The sequence below is a fragment of the Macrobrachium nipponense genome, chromosome 3 (genome assembly GCF_015104395.2).
Source record: "Macrobrachium nipponense isolate FS-2020 chromosome 3, ASM1510439v2, whole genome shotgun sequence".
Taxonomy (NCBI): domain Eukaryota; kingdom Metazoa; phylum Arthropoda; class Malacostraca; order Decapoda; family Palaemonidae; genus Macrobrachium; species Macrobrachium nipponense.
In genome coordinates, this window is record NC_087202.1 from 122,774,038 (window position 1) to 122,791,194 (window position 17,157).

The 17,157-nt window shown below is 41.7% G+C and overlaps 1 protein-coding gene and 1 long non-coding RNA gene across 2 annotated transcripts in view; one reads left to right on the forward strand and one right to left on the reverse strand.

Annotated features, from left to right (window-relative positions):
- Window positions 1-16,504, reverse strand: part of LOC135222019 (MYND-type zinc finger-containing chromatin reader ZMYND8-like) — an 87,467-nt gene extending 70,963 nt beyond the window's left edge. The window contains 5 exon segments of the mRNA XM_064260145.1: window positions 2,817-2,950; window positions 3,105-3,285; window positions 6,728-6,812; window positions 7,322-7,497; window positions 16,091-16,504. Of these exon segments, the coding sequence (XP_064116215.1) occupies window positions 2,817-2,950; window positions 3,105-3,285; window positions 6,728-6,812; window positions 7,322-7,497; window positions 16,091-16,504 (990 nt within the window).
- Window positions 4,329-16,681, forward strand: LOC135222020 (uncharacterized). Its single transcript, XR_010316156.1, has 2 exons — window positions 4,329-4,421; window positions 16,180-16,681. It is a non-coding gene; the product is annotated as an uncharacterized LOC135222020 (long non-coding RNA).
- The last annotated feature ends 476 nt before the right edge of the window (window positions 16,682-17,157 follow it).

Genomic DNA, 17,157 nt, shown 5'->3' on the forward strand with positions numbered 1-17,157 from the left:
TTGGTCTCTAAGGCCGCGTAGCAGTCTCCGTTAGCCCGCCCGTCTGGCCTTACCTCTGCCAGATTTCCAGCTACTCCATTAAATAAAGGAATCTTATAAAATTATAATCGAACTTCAGGAAGTTCTTATTCATGCATATTTAAGCGAAACAAGACTTCGATAAATCTAGAAGCTAAGTAGGTGTTGTCTTAACAATCCCTTTAAGCTTAGTCCTTCCTAGGAAATTCCTGGAAGGATACTGGTAATTGAGTTGCTCTGCAAAGAAGTAACTACGGTATGTGTGATTTGCCGTATCGTATTCTCATACAGCAGATACTCTACTACCTTCTTTCCCTGCCGAGGCAGATAGAGAAAGGAAAAATTTTTACTGTCTTCGTTCTTTTCGTTAATAGAATGATAGAAAGAGTATATATATATCTCCTTAAACGTCGATGAGATTCTTATAAGAAAAACTCCCAAAGCTCTTGCCTCTTCATAACGAGGGAAGAGCATGAATGAAGGAGAGAGTCCGCATTGAGAGGAACTGCCAAACACAGGAGTCTTCTGAATAATGAAAAAATGGCTTCTCTTAGTATCAGAATCCTTCTGACAAACGCGACGGCGGCCGCCTGTGCGACATCTTGCACCTTTGCCAGGGGAAAGTTGCTCAAGTTAAAAACTCAAAGAGGAGCCTCGCGACTGACCTCTCTCTCAGCCAGCTACTCCATTAAATAAAGGAATCTTATAAAATTATAATCGAACTTCAGGAAGTTCTTATTCATGCATATTTAAGCGAAACAAGACTTCGATAAATCTAGAAGCTAAGTAGGTGTTGTCTTAACATCCCTTTAAGCTTAGTCCTTCCTAGGAAATTCCTGGAAGGATACTGGTAATTGAGTTGCTCTGCAAAGAAGTAACTACGGTATGTGTGATTTGCCGTATCGTATTCTCATACAGCAGATACTCTACTACCTTCTTTCCCTGCCGAGGCAGATAGAGAAAGGAAAAATTTTTACTGTCTTCGTTCTTTTCGTTAATAGAATGATAGAAAGAGTATATATATATCTCCTTAAACGTCGATGAGATTCTTATAAGAAAAACTCCCAAAGCTCTTGCCTCTTCATAACGAGGGAAGAGCATGAATGAAGGAGAGAGTCCGCATTGAGAGGAACTGCCAAACACAGGAGTCTTCTGAATAATGAAAAAATGGCTTCTCTTAGTATCAGAATCCTTCTGACAAACGCGACGGCCGCCTGTGCGACATCTTGCACCTTTGCCAGGGGAAAGTTGCTCAAGTTAAAAACTCAAAGAGGAGCCTCGCGACTGACCTCTCTCTCATAAGAAGATTTGGAATATTCTGGCGCCTGGCTCCTTGCGCCTAGCGCCTGGATAGTTCCGCGCGCCTGGAATGTTCCGCACGCTAGAAAGGAGACTCGCTCCTGGAACGTTCGCTTGCGTGGAAGGTCCCGTGCGCCCTGATAGTTCCGAGCGCCTACTAGACCCCTATTAGAAAGAGCCTCTTGCCCGGAAACGTTCAATGGAAGGATCGTTCTGATTGCCACTGTACTATAAGGCTCCTTGCTCTAGCCGTCTGTTTTTCTGGCGCAATTTGCGCCAGGCTGGCGCTTCGTCTCTTTGAAGGCGCCTTGCGCCAAGAAAAATTTTCTAGAACGCGGCTCGCGCTCAGTTGCTAGAACGCGGCTCGCGTTTTGGTTTGTAGGAACGCGGCTCGCGCTAGTCTGTTTTCTGGAACGCGGCTCGCTGCTGGCTGTTGGAGCGTGGCTCACGCTAGCTTGCTGGAACGCGGCTTCCTAAGTTCCTGGCTGGCTCTTGCTCAGTGTTCTCTTAGTTTTCAGAGAACGCGCTAGATCATCAAAACATATACATTCTTCGTCTTTTCGGATGTAAGATGAAGAAACGCACTTTTTTAAGGATGCCTTTTCAATGGCTATCCTTGGCAGTCTGGGACGCTCTACAGAACCTGCCGAGGGGACGCCTGACCGGTGGGGATTCTCTGAAACCTCCATTACGGCTTTTCGACATTCCTTCTCCCCTGGGCTTGGGAGCTTGAAAGAGGTCTAGGCCTGGGAGCGAGACAGAGCCGATCAGACACACCCTCCACTGCAATGGGGAACACTAGTAATCACTTCTTACCTTTCAATAGCTCGCATTTGAGCCACAATCCTTGTCTTCAAATTGCAATTATGAATTTGAAGTTTCTGCGAAGTAAGAAGGTGATGAGGATGCAACACTACTAGTACTGTTAATACTCTAATTGCTCGTTAGTACGAGTTTCCAAAAAACTTTTAAAAGAAACGTATCTAGTTACATGCTTTACTGACTCCCTAAAGTAGGAAGTCAGTATATTTCCTCAATCAATTCTAACACTTATTACACGTATTAATGAATAAATATTAATATTTCCCTTTCTTGCAAACTATGTGAGTGTCTACCGAAATTTCGGTAGTTACACGTCATATATTCTTCGAAGATTTTCGAAAAGCCAAAATTCATTAAAAAGTTAATAAAAGCGTATGCCGAACCAAAGACCCAGTACTTCCCTGCAAAAGACAGCCCAGAAGATCGATGGCGATGAAAAACGAAAATCAAGTCAGGAGGTAGCAACAACATATGTTGACACTACCGCGACAGAGAAAATCTGGTTCTAGAACGGGAACGGTTCCTATTCCTGCCACCCAGCGGCAGGGGGGTAGATCACCTGACCTACCTGCAGCGTGTGCCGCGAAATTCGAATTTCTGTCGGACGTCAGAGACATAAGCTAAGTATATATCTGCCGGGGAAGTTGCATGTACAAAACATACATTTCAATACTTACGCAAGCTTCAGTAAACCAACTATTTGGTTTTTGATGAGCATTCATGTAACAGTCTGGGCAGGTCTCTATTTCACTCATATCCTGCTTCAGAATCTTAACCAATGACCTTGCCATTGAAGTCACTTTGGAGTTTGCTGGAAAGATAAACAATCTTCCTTTTCACATCTGCAGAATCCAAATTTAATGTGATATATATACGACAGGACGCTTGCTTGCGAAAGACAGATGAGAGCACTCAAACCCAAATGCAAAAATAATTCTATACATTATGACTAACTGACAACTCACCTCCATTAAATATCACAGAATTATGTACAATCCATCTGGCGTCCGAAGAAAATGCTTCCGTAGAACCATAAAACTTTCTCTTTATGTTGCGCTCGAGGGAGGTGAAGTCAACTGGATGGACCACAACATCTTCATAAGTAGGAAATTCTGTAGTATCTACAGGTTTTGTGAATGGTTCCATCTGTTGAATAAAAAATATATTATGAAATATTAAGCTTAATAAATTAACAAAGAAGCAGCAAAGTAGCCAATAATAAAATTAAATAGAATCTTTATTATCATAAAAAAGCTAACATTTCATGAACAGTTAGCTTTTTAACAAAGGCAATGATCATACACTATTGTCATGAATAATTTAGGTCTGACCTTTGCACCCAATACAGATACTAAGCATCATAAATTAAAGACTTTCCATACATGAAGGATATTTATGATATCCAAAGATAAATCTTTAGACTTCACATTTCTTGTTCCACATCACTACCAACATAAAGACTTTTACTTCAGGTTTTCACTTCATTGATCACTTGCAAAATGGGTTTAACAGTTTCTTGCACCTCAATGCCTAAACCACTACCTGGCCTGTCTTCATTTTTGACCTTTTACTGTGATTTTCTGGACCCTAATATACTTTCCTACCTACTATTACTGATTACTCCTCTTCCTTACGATCTCACTCTATTTTCCAGTTTCTAGATGATGCATTTCTCAGCACCTTTCTCATATTTCTTCCCAAATTCAGTACAGGCAGTCCCCAGTATAGGGCAAGGCGCTCATAAGCGAAAACTGCCATTAACCAAAACTCTGCCATTTGTGGCGCTCATGGCACCGATAACCGGTTAATGGCACCTATGTTAGGTATGTTGTTGCATCATAACTCTAAGCAACCCTCAACATCTGTGACATCATCCATAACATCTGAAGAGTATCATTGTATTCAACAACACAATTTTCCCACAACATCTATACATATCCACTCTTCCAACTGGACATTTGCTTAGATTCTGCACCCTGGCGTAGTTTATTCCATTACTACCATAAACAACGATGGACCTGGTGCTCATCCTTGGCCACAAACCTGAAACTCCAATTCTCTGATAAACATGCCAACATCTTCACTCTACTTATTTTATGATATAAACGCTTAACTCAATGATAAGTTACTGATAAGATATTTGTGAAGGATAAAAGACAAGTATGAAACTGCTGATATGGAAATGGTATTAGCAACAAACCATGAAGACGTGAAGGACATGGCATACAACAATTCCTGAGATACACGAGGAATTTTCATTCAAAACGTCATAAAAAGGGCAGGTAAAAATTTCAAGAATTATTACCTATGACAAAAAGTTTTTTTTTTTTCTTTTATACTCTTTGCTTGCGTTGACAGGATTATGCAAATCATGGTGGATCTCATGACTGGCCACAAGGGACTGGTTTTACGGAGACCCCGAGAGGTGACGAAGGGAGGGAGTATCAGATTCCTCAACCTTGGCAGAAGATTGCAGTCTGAATGCTCTGTTACCTGGCATAAATTTTGGCTGCCCTTAAGCAGCAAACTGTAAGCAATACTAAATAGTATTCTTTGTACAGCATCCCTTCAGTCTATAACTGTTTATAGAGTTTACTTCACCTGCTCCTTTTGATCTTTCATCCCCTTGGTGTCCCACTTCTCTGTCATGCTGAGAAGGTTAATTCTCATTCAAATATACAGCAGCCCTATAAGTCTAAACAAACAACACAATCGTGTGGTAAAAACCACTGATGATGGCTGTTAATACAATGAACCCCCTGTATTCGCGGACTTTTCTCTGAAACACCAACTATTCGCAGGGGTCTGGTAGGCATCCCCTCTGAATATGGGGGAACATTGTAGTGATGATGACAGTCTGAAGACTCCTTTTCTCCTTGAATCCAATCACTTATTGCCAGTCAATACTACGTAATAATGCTGAACTTGAGAAAACAATAGGACTGTCTGATCAGGTTCATTCATGTTCTTATGAAGTCTCCAGTTATTGAGTAGTCCATATAGAGTATATGCAAATAAAATTACTTCACCTTTTATCACTGTAATAGACAAACCTCAGATTTCATACGCCCTGGTTTTCATACAATTCAGTTTTTGTAGACTCATTCCAACAATATTTTAACTTGGGTTTCATACATATCCTCAGATTTCGCACATCCAGAAATGCTCCCTAACAAAGCATCCCATGTTCTCTCACGACCCATACGGCATTTGTGTTCGTTTTTTGTGCTTTTTTATTCAATTGCAACTGCTAAATAGATCATCATGGGGCCATAGAAAGTTCCACATGCCAGCCCTTCCGTAAAAAAAGGCAAGAAACACTGAAAATTGTAAGAACTTAAAAGAACTTGTAGTAAAGTGTTGGAGACAAATTTTTAAAAAGGCAAGGATGTTGCATGCTGATCTCAAGTAAGAAAATGCCTACAAAAAGAGCTGGTGTTAGTGAATTCAAGACCAGCAGAGGCTGGTTTGAAAAATTACAAAATCAAATGGGCAAACATAATGTGCCTACTTCAGTGAATAAGGACATGTCTGCAATGTTGGATGATACAAAAAATTTTTTGTGGGGCATTGTCATCCTAACAAAGATGATGTAATCTATGTCTCCAACATGTTTAATGACAATGACTCGTTTCACTTCAGCAAATTTTAAACACACACCAGAAACACATCTCTTTAGACAGTTTTGTTGTGCGACAGAGGTCCAGTGACTCTAGCTGGTCCTAGTGCTAGTATAAAAAACAATGAAGTAACCCCAGATAGGTTCTTGATACCTGCAGTCCTCCTGGAGGGTGATTCCCCTTCCAAACAATAACCTCTCCTCCCTCTCACCCGCTCTCCGTCTTCCATATGCTACACAAGTCTTCCATAAAGGGAAGTGATGTTAAATGTTTATCCCTTTCATTAGTCATTTATATATATTTCTCATTGTTTTCTGTATGTAAAACTGTATATCCTCTATGATTAAAAAAAAATATTTTTGGGTGCATGGAACGCATTAATTGTATTTACATTGTTCCTTATGGGAATTACTGTTTCTGATTTCATACATTTCAAACTCTGTGAGACGTTCTGGAACGTTTTTTGTACAAAAATCGGGTTCCACCGTGCAGACAAAGGTTTGATTTCGATCAATCTTTCTTCTAAATCTCATGCCTTTCCTAAACGCTCTATTCTGCTGTATTCTCTAGTCATCAAATACAAAAGGAGCCAAGCTTGCCTCTTCATATTTCTCAATTCCATCAACACTCTCTTTTCCAAATATTTCTAATATTTTCTACACTCCCTACAAACTTAACTAATTGGGCATATTATCAGCATTCCTACCAAAAGGGAACCTATCATTAAATGATGCCAATATTATTAAATATGAATTTCAATCTATAAACATTAAATATGTATATGAAATTTTTTCATGTCCTCCGATATACAGTGTATTATCTCATCATACTACACTAAAAGGAATAAATACCATAAGTAAAACTGTGCTGTATCAAAGAACAAAGTTAAATGCCAGAATGTATACACTAAAAAAGCTCAAGAAACCTGTTCTGTACTGTATTGAGGTTATGTTTAACAAAAAGCTTACCCCAGGCATTGTCTTCAATCGATTTAGGGCAAACTTCAGCAGGGTGCAAAGCTGCTCTACTGATATGAGTTGCATAGCTCGGGATCTGAAAAAGAAAGATGTTGAACAAAAGCCACAAGCCACTTTGTAGAATGACATATATTCTAAAATTTCCCAACAATTCTATAAAATGAAGTTGAATTAATCAGTATAATTTTCCTTAACATCGTATTTCAAAATTCAAAATAGCATGTTTTAAATCTAAAACGGAGAATTATTATTTCATCCTAAAAACACAAATACATCTTGAATTCTGGCGAGTAAAAATAAGCATGAAATGTGTCTTGTCATAATTCCCATGAGTAAAACATCTCCCCTTAAGCTCTAAGGTTCCTCATAACATCAATGAACATATTTTCAATGAGTCCAAGAATACAAATTCCCATTAACATGTTAATGCATAAAACAACACAACCCAGGTATACTGACATCTGTCTACAATATCCATCAGTATCAACACCTCACCCTTGCAGGGCAACAGAGGTCACAGAGCATACCCACATGCTGAAGTCCCTGCAGCAAATAACCCCCAAAACTGAATGCAAATAAACAAACCTGTTTTCAATATTCTCTGCCTGCATAACAGCATGACATTCACTACAAGCCCAGTCTTCTTCCGGCTCCTTCTCCATCCCAGCACATTTCAGATGAAATACTCTGGGACACATTTCGCAACATATAAAGACACCTTCACGATGGCATTCCCAACAGTAGTTGTCATTCTGATAGTCCTAAAAAATAAAATAAATAAATTAAAAATCAATATTACATAGATTCTTTAGTCTGAAAAGGTTCCTGTGAAATGTTTTGTCTTGGCTCTAAACATAACTACAATACAGAAAATGTTATTGTTATAATACAATTAAGTTTGTTCATACTTACCTGGCAGATATATATATATAGCTGTATTCTCCGAAGTCCGACAGAATTTCAAAATTCGCGGCACACGCAGTGGGCGGCCAGGTGGTATCTGCCAGGTAAGTATGAACAAACTTAATTGTATTATAACAATAACATTTTGTTCATGAAACTTACCTGACAGATATATATATAGCTGAATCCCACCCCCTTCGGATGGTGGGAAGAGACAGAATAGGATTTTTGGGAAACTAAATTAAGTAGACGATATACATCTTGGTTCCTCACCTGTTAGCATAGCCGACTTCGTGATTACTGTCACCAAAGTCTGCTTCTGCGTTGTTACTAGAGTTGCCAGCGAGGTAGAGACCTGTAATGCTGGTGCGCTCTAGATGATCTGTCAAACGGGGGCGTGACCACAATGTGACTAGACCATATGACCATACTTCTGAGGGCACCGAAGCTAAAACCACCACCTGACCTAACCTATCAAAGTTAGTTCCATAACTTCTAGGCTAAAGAAAAGGAACGCGCCTCAAGCGACCAACCCTTCAAAGTTAAAAGCACACCTATCCCTTTTCTATCGGATAGGATTCGTGTTGCTTCCTGCCCCCAATAATATAATCTACGGATATGTTATGGTCCTAGCGACTTACGGATCTGAAATGTCGTCTTCACATCCTGTCGGGAGTGTGAAGCGAACACAGAGTTGCTTCGCTAAAGCATGGCACTCAGGATTGTTACCGAGTGTCATGCTCTGTTGAAATGCTTCCGAGGCCGCGTCCTCACCTCTTGAGCATTCATAGGCCGCGTCCTCACCTCTTGAGCATTCATATTAAGAAAAAAATCTCAAATCTTTATGCAAACATAATGAATGAGACCTCTTAAAAGAACTCCTTGGCTATAATGCCAGGGTGTTCTTGGACATGAACCAGTCTGGTCTTTTACGGAACACCGCAGATTGTCGGGAGTGTGAAGCGAACCCAGAGTTGCTTCGCTAAAGCGTGGCACTCCAGGATGTTACTGAGTGTCATGCTCTGTTGAAATGCTTCCGAGGCCGCGCCCTCACCTCTTGAGCATTCATATTAAGAAAAATCTCAAATCTTTATGCAAACATAATGAATGAGACTTCTTAAAAGAACTATAATGCCAGGGTGTTCTTGGACATGAACCAGTCTGATCTTTTACGGAACACCGCAGATTGTCCGTTGACCTCGACTTTCTATAGTTTTTTATCAAGATAAAACTTGAGACCCGACAGGGCACAGGACTCTCTAATGCCGCCCTTGCCCAATAATTTGTGCCATACCCTTGGTCTCCAAGCCTTCGGGTCAAGGGTTAGACAGGTTTTCGTTTTTCTCAAGAACGGAAGGCTTAGAGGATAGACCGCATTATGTCCTTTAAAGCTAAAACCTCTGATGATGGCTAAAACCTCACTAACCCTCTTTGCCGTGGCTAGAGCGTTAGAATGTTAGCCTTTCTGGTCACGTGTATTAAGTTCGCAGAAAGGATAGGTTCGAAATGCTTTTGGCATCAGAAACTCAGACTACGTCTACGTCCCAGAAGAACCTGCGATCCAGAGAATTTCAAGATCTCCCCAGACCTCAAAGATCGTGAAGCTTTGTTGTTTGACAGAACCGAATCTCTGAGCCTAGAGGCCATCAACAACATATTTGCATATTCTACAATAGTTAGGACTTCTAGCTTATCTCATACTTCATACGGAAAGATAGAAAACCATAAAGAAATTCACAGAGGTCGAGGTGGAGGAAACAGTCATTTCCCTTCACTATCTCCAGAAACGGCCCCCTCCGATTGAACACTGAAAATAGGCAGCACTGCTTTGCCTTGGCAAGAAGACTGCCATTAATCTTGAAGTCTTATCGCGTTCTCGATAGTCTGAACGCCTTCAGACTCAGAGAGGAGAGATATTAGATACTTCACTAAGTGACGATGTTAGATTACACGATTCTCTCGGGAAGGGTCTTTGGACAATTCTCTGAATTACCTTGACCCTCTGTGAATCCAAAAACCTCTTAGAGGCCAACATGTGGAGACTAAAGCTAATCCTCTAGATCATGAATAAGGGAACAACTTAAGAGGAAGCTCCTTCGTCTTCAATATTACGAAAAACTTAACGAAAGGACGCCCTCAGTCTCTCCTCAACTTTCGACATACTTCTAAGTGAGATTACTCAGACGTCAGTAGTTGTTGCCTTCGATCGAGAAGACGCGCACGGACGTGCACTAGTTTAACGAACCTCTTGAGGATCGTTACGTTCCGTGCCCAAGCCATAACCAACTCTCTCTTCTTGAGCTATGAGAGAGCTGAGAAATTATCCGAGATGATTTGGGCCACTCGATCCAAACTCACCCTTCGAGGAACTGGAGAGCCGACCAGTTTGGCTTCCAATTCTTTCAGACAATGTGCCAGAACATCTGTTTCCTCTGTTCGGATGTCTGGCACCCTCTCGCTATCACCCGAGGTGATCCTCAAGCCGTTGAGAGAAAATTAGAATTATTACTAGATCTTTGATGTTATTCCAATTTCTTCGTGAGGAAAAAATGTAGAGGTCTGAATTGCTGTTTATTCAGGGAAAACAAGCTTCTCCAGCGAGGAAATGGTCCCCAGCAAACTCATCCATTCCCTCACTCAGTCTGCTTCCTTCCCTAAATAAGGCTGCGCTTTGCATAAGCAGGAGAGCATTATTATAGTGCTATGCCGCGGTAGATTCGTACAGAATTCTGTTACCGTGCGGTAAACCCGCACCGAACAAGTACAGTAAGTCCTCGGGTTACGCTGGTTCTCCGACTTACGATGTTTCGTGGTTACGAACGCGCCCCCATAAAAATATAAAAAATAATATTTTGCGTCGTTCCGTCTTACGCGGTTTTAGCGTCGTAAGCAACGTAAACAAAACGCGAACTAGTTCAGTTCGCACGGCGGAAGAATACGCTTTTGGTGGGGAGAGGACGGCGTCACTTCGCTACGCTCATTCCTCGCCCATACGCCATTTTGGTTGTTTACACTGCCTCTCTCTCCCTCGTGTTGTATCGTTTTTGTAACTTTTTGCTCTTTGTTATGGCTCCCAAGCGCAAGGCGGACTCTTCTGATGGTAGTGCATCAAGAAGAAAAGAAAGGCCATCACCATGGAAAAAATTAAAAGTGGACATTATAAAGCGATCTGAGAAGGGAGAAACGCCAACAAACATTGGCCGCTCGCTTGGCCTTAGCCGTTCGACCGTTGCTACCATTATCAAAGATAAAGAGCGCATCGTTGAACATGTGAAAGGATCTGCTCCTATGCAGCGACAGTGATAACTAAGCAGCGTAGTGGTTCTAATAATTGAAATGGAAAGGTTATTGGTGCATCTCCAGCAACTTCTGGAGGTTCTTTTTCTCTTCACTAACCTCCCCCAGTCTCTCCAGCACCGCAGCTTCCTCTCCAGTGTGCAAGCCAATCAAACTAATAAAGGTAAGGAATTGTTCTCTCGTTGTTATTGATAGGTATTTACATTAAATCATGTGGTATTTTTCAATGTTCCGACTTACGCTGAAAATCGTGTTACGATGCATCGTAAGAACGGATCAACGTCGTAACTCGAGGACCCCCTGTATAAGAGATATCTTGTTGAAATTATCTAAGTAAACGGAAGGCGTGTTCATTCAAGATTACTAGAAATCCTTTCCCTCAACCCGAGGCTAAAATCCATGATTGTAGGGCAGAGAGACGGCTTATTCAGCCATTCCGGCAAGGGAGAGAGACGTAACCAACCTCGCATGTCACCGAGCTAGCCGGTACTGCGTAGATCACAGTAACAGCAGCCTTGTTCATCGTCTCGCACTATCTGCCTGAGTTGCCAGCTACTCCCTTTTACGAGGGATAGGTATGAAATTATCGAGCAAAAGGAAACTCTCAAGCAGGCATATTTAAACGAAACAAAATTCGCTAAATACAGAAGCTGAGTTGGTGTTGTCTAACAATACCTGAAGAGTTGTTCTTACTCCGAAAACTCTTGGAAGGTTGAAGGGAGTGACAATTAAATACATTAGAACAACAGTTCTTTCGGCTTCTATCCGCAGAGGTAAATACGATATGCGTATATGACTTGACCCATGCGTTAGCAAAATGACGCAAAGATAAACTACGTAAGTATTGTAGTAATTTGAACATCGAATTCTCTACTACATCTTTCCTCGACGAGGAAGAGAGAAAGAAAGGAAAACGACTGTCCATGTTCTAATGAATGAGACTTTTTAAAAGAACTCCTTGATTCTTTGCCAAGACTCTTGCCAAGAAAAGGGAGTAATATTCGAATAGAGATCATCAAGAGAGAACCGAGGATCGAAAAGGACGTTCAATGTTCTTATGATATTGGACATAAGACTTCCTGGATCTAGTATACAAGTCTTTTTCTTACTCCCCGGATGAGCCTCTGAAAATGAATGAGAGCTCTTCCGAAATTGTTAATGAGTTATCCGCCTTAACGATAAAAACGTTAAAATCTATGTCAAAGAGAACTACCCCATTTATGAGGGGTCCCCCACTACAAATGACAAAACGTTTAGTATCTTGACAATGGGGAAAACGTCCTTACTTGACAAAACAATTGGCAGTTTTTGCTAATAGGGGAAAAACCCTTTAACATGACCGAAAGTCACCCAGGAATCCGAGTATATAATCTTCCCGATTCTCAGAGAAATCGATGAAGAGGCAAGAGGGATCGAAGAAAAAATTCGGTATGTCTCTCCGCTCAACTCCGAATCCTTCTTTAAAAATTTCTGTAAAGGAATTGTCCTGTGGAGAGTCCTTGAAAAAACCTCCTCTTGACGAGCGTTTAGAAAGCGCCAAGCGTCCTAAGAAACGTCCCTGAACAGCAAATAAGACGCTGTATACAAGTCTTTTCTCTCGCAAAGCGTCCTGTCGAGCTTCCACCGAAGCGTCCTGGCGAATGTCCACAAAAGCGTCCTCATAAGCGCTGAAGCATGCAAGGCCCGCCGAGGAAGGTCCTGGCGAGCGACCTTGCCAACATCTCAATGTTATGACGAACCGCGTTTTGCGGATGACGTTGAATATTTTCAAGGGACGTCCTCATGCGAGTCTCCATGGGAGAAGCCGCACGCTGCTCCTGAAGTTGTGTGAACACTAAAGGAAGACGTACGGCTTTCGTCTTCAAGACGGGCCTTAAAGACCTTCATACCACCTTCTTACAAAGACAGTGGCCGCCTGTGCGGCAACTTGCGTCTTAGTAATGCAAAAGAACATCTCCAGAAACGCCCTCAGCAAAAACAGGAACGCCGAGCGTCCGAAAGACACCCTCGCAAGGTGCTTGCCGAGCGTACTGGAGAATGTCTCTACTTATAGGACGTCGAGCACCTTCAAAAGCTTCCTCACGTCTAAATTGCCCTTCTTATGCCGAACCAGAGACATAAAGTTGTTTGACTGTGCAAAGCAGCTTGCCGGACGTCAAACTTATGCTCTTTCGAAGTAAAGCGAACGTTACATAACGTATACGGAGCGCCATGAGGGAGGGGGGGGAGGACGACGAATTACTGAGTTGCTCCTCCAAAAAGGTGGAATCAAGAATGTCCTTGATTACCATATTCTTTTGGAATGCTAGCGAGGTTGAAACAGCTCTAACTTCATGAGCGTTCACTCGCAGGAGGCTCAAATCACTCTTCTGGCAAGTGATGATGAGCCTCCTTAATAATGTATAAATGAGCGTTCACTCTCAGGAGGCTCAAATCACTCTTCTGGCAAGATGAATGAGCCTCCTTAATATGTCCCTTAGGAAAAGAGCCAGTGCATTCTTCGAAAAGGGTAAATGTGGTCTCTTCTCCGAGCACCACAAATTACCTGAAGGACCTCTTACTTCCTTCGTTTAAGTAAATAAAATTTGAGAGCCCTGACAGGGCACAGGACTCTTTCATCCTCTCGTGACGAGAGCTTCTTAAGGAGGCGCGAGTCCCTTCCGAGAGCTCCAACCCCTGTGTGGGGAGGACGCCTCGGAGGACGAGAAGCAATCCTTCAAGATTCGTGCACGTGCTCGATCTTCGGCAGCCTGGAAGCGACAACAGGGACCTGCCGAAAGGAAGCCAGATCAGCATGAAAAAGAAAACCCGTAACCCTCCTTCGGCTTTTGACATGCCCTCTCCCTGGTTTCCTGGAGTCCGACAGAGGTCTAGGCCTCCTAGAGGCGTTATGGGGCCGATCTGACGTTCCCTCCTGACGAGAGAGAGGACGTGAAGCGTCCTCTTCTCTAAAGCTTCTTAGAGGGCGCGAGTCCTACCGAGAGCTCCAACCCTTGCGCGGGGAGGACGCCTCGGAGGACGAGAAGCAATCCTTCAAGATTCGTGCACGTGCAGCGATCTTTAGCAGCCTGGGAATCGTCAACAGGTCCTGCCGAAGGGACGCCAGATCGGTGGGGAGCCCCCGTAACCCTCTTGCGGCTTTCGACATGCCCTCTCCCTGAGTCCTGGGAGTCTGACAGAGGTCCAGGCCTAGAGGCATTATGGGGCCGATCTGACGCCCCCTCCACAACACAAGGGGCACTAACACTTCACAACACTGATTGGAGAGCGAGCGCACTTTAGTCTAGATTACTTGATGTAATCCTCTAGCAGACACTTCTTCTAGGCCCGTAAGCCATACCACAGGGTTAGGCAAAATAAAAATCTACAGGAGGTTAGAAGGTTCATTATTTCTAACTTCTGTTTACTGTGGAGGAAAACTCCTGATTCTAACACGCTCTAAAAATGCGTACATGAATCCTACTTCTTCCGTAATCAGTCACACATTACACTAAGTACATTGAACTTATGCAAAGAAAACATGTAAACGTTCATATATACACTAAGCGGAGTGTCTACCGAAAGTTCCGGTAGCCTCACCTTTACCCCATGCAGACAACAAAGTCTGAAACTAGGCTAACTAGCTTCAGACATCAAATGCAATGAAAAAATTTACGATAGCGTATGCCTAGCCACAAATCCAAGTCAATAATCGAAAGAATAATTAGGATACTTAAGCGGCTAATGAAGTTTCAAAATCCTAGGCGGAGGTCTGTAAACAGTTTGTTTACCGCCGACCGGCGACAGAAAAATAGAATAGAAAATGGGAATAGTTTCCTGATATCCGCCTCCCAGCGGCGGGAATGGGTACTCCACCTGGCCGCCACACCTGGCGCCCATGCGTGTGCCGCGAATTTGAAATTCTGTCGGACTTCAGAGAATACAGCTATATATATATCTGTCAGGTAAGTTTCATGAACAAACTGACATTTTAATCTTGGTTTATTTACAAACTAAAATCAACCACAACAGTATAGAACTTATCACACTAGATAACTTGAATGAATGACTTACATTGCTAAACTAACCATAACATAACTTTGACCTTTAAAATAATCAATCATAACCCAAACTATATCATTCATCTGTCCAAAATAAGTGGATAAGGCTATAAACACCTAAATAAATAACTCAAGAATCCATTGCTGATAATTCTTATACTATTCTTGTAGTGACCTTCACCCCACATCTTTGCTTAATGTGACTGACCAGCACTTATCTCATCTTAGTGATGAATGACCAAATTTACCTGAAGTATATCCTAGTTTTATCACCTGTAACTAGCATTTTCTCTCGAAGTCAAAGGCCTAGGAGTAGGCAGTAAAATAAATGTGTACCAGAAAATGCAAAATTCTGTACAGGCATTCCCCGTCTATTGGCAGGAGTTCTGCTCACAGCGGGGTGCCGATAAGCAAAAACCATCATTAACCGAAACTCAGCGAGTTTATGGCACTTACAGCAATGATAACCAGTTAATGGCACCTCTGTTAGGTATGTTATGGCGCCATAACTCTCATTATTTGGCGCCTGGTGCCATAACGCGCCGGGTTTCGGTTATCGCTGATTTTATGGCACTAGACAAGCCCCATAAAACTGGATCACCAAGAACCAGGGATTGCCTGTAATGCCTGTTCATAACAGAAAAAAAAAGAAAAATATACAATAAAAGCTAGAACAAAATTATAAAAAAAAAATATGGTACTCTATATATATATATATATAAAACAGTTGAGATATACTGTATAGTACTGTACTTTGGAGAAGCAGATATTTTTTTTTAAAAACTTGCCTGTAACTAGAGGAGAAAGAACCCATTAACAAAAAAAAAACCCACACGGTAACAAGGATAGAAATGTTAGTGTCGATGTTTTTGCAAATGCCGCACAATATATTAACCCATTTCCATGGTTACAAAAGCATGATTAGTTTCAATTACTGTTGACCATGCCCTGTGTAATTTTAAAGAGGAACATATGGCATATATTAGTTGTTCTCTCTCATAACCGAAGATCATAACAGTACAGATCTCTCCCATTAACTGGTAACACAATAAGTAACTGTACAAAACCAGAGAAAAAACAGTACATATGCAGAAATACCAGTACATAACATTACCTGACCATTGTTGTCTGCTTTTCCCGACTTTCTTTTCTTGGAGGAACTCTGTGTTGATGAGGCACTACTATCTCTCTTCCTCTTTCCAGGTGTGTCAGGTCTCGCCATGGGGCTGTCCACCCCTGACGTTGCAGCTTGAATCTTGGCCATGAAGGATTTTTGTTTAGCTACAAACTCCGGGTTGTCTCTGCTTCGGGTTGATCTGGTGTTTGTCGGAGTGTTAGACGTTGAGCGGCTGTTCCGAGCACTGGATTTGTCAGAGATGGAGGGGGTTTCAGAGCCGGCTTCAGACATGGCATCACGCTCACTGCCAGCATGTGAGTCAATGTCACTGAGATTCTCATCTTCCTCAACAGGATCCTGGGAGATAGACATGGATTCATCTTCTGGTGAGGTCTTGGTTTCTGCTGACATGGTTACATTGAGTTATAGCTGCCTTTTATAACCTGAAAGGAATTCTATCATTAGTCAAACTCCAAAATATCCAATGGTACAGAAATATACACAACAATAAAAAATTTTCCTAGTTTACTGTGACCACTAACACTCAAATGAACTACTGTCCTAATAATAAAAGTATCCCTTCTTAAACGGTTCATTGCCCAGATACTGTAAACAATACTTTGAGTCTCATATATGTACACTTGTTATAATGAAAAACCTACTCTAATATCAAAATAAAGATCATGTTCATAACAGTGCATGTAAAATAGGTAGGAGCCTCACATAACCTGCCAAAGCACCATAAATGTACCAACTATGAGAATATAGTTATGCATGTTCATAAGAAAATCCTGCTAGCTGGTCAATAGTAATAAGATGACTGCCAGTTCTAGCTGACAAACTTCATAGTGTACATTTTGAATATTACGACATAACTCTCAACAAATCACAAAAGCATGTACAGGTACTATTATTTCTATGTTTCAAGGTTGAGGGCTGCCTTAAATTAGCTGAAGTTAAATGTGGATTTAAACAAAACTGTGAAATGAGGTTGAACCTCATGTCATATTTCTGACATTTTCACAAAGCACTTTAGGTATGAGACTTTTTTTTTTTGCAAAATA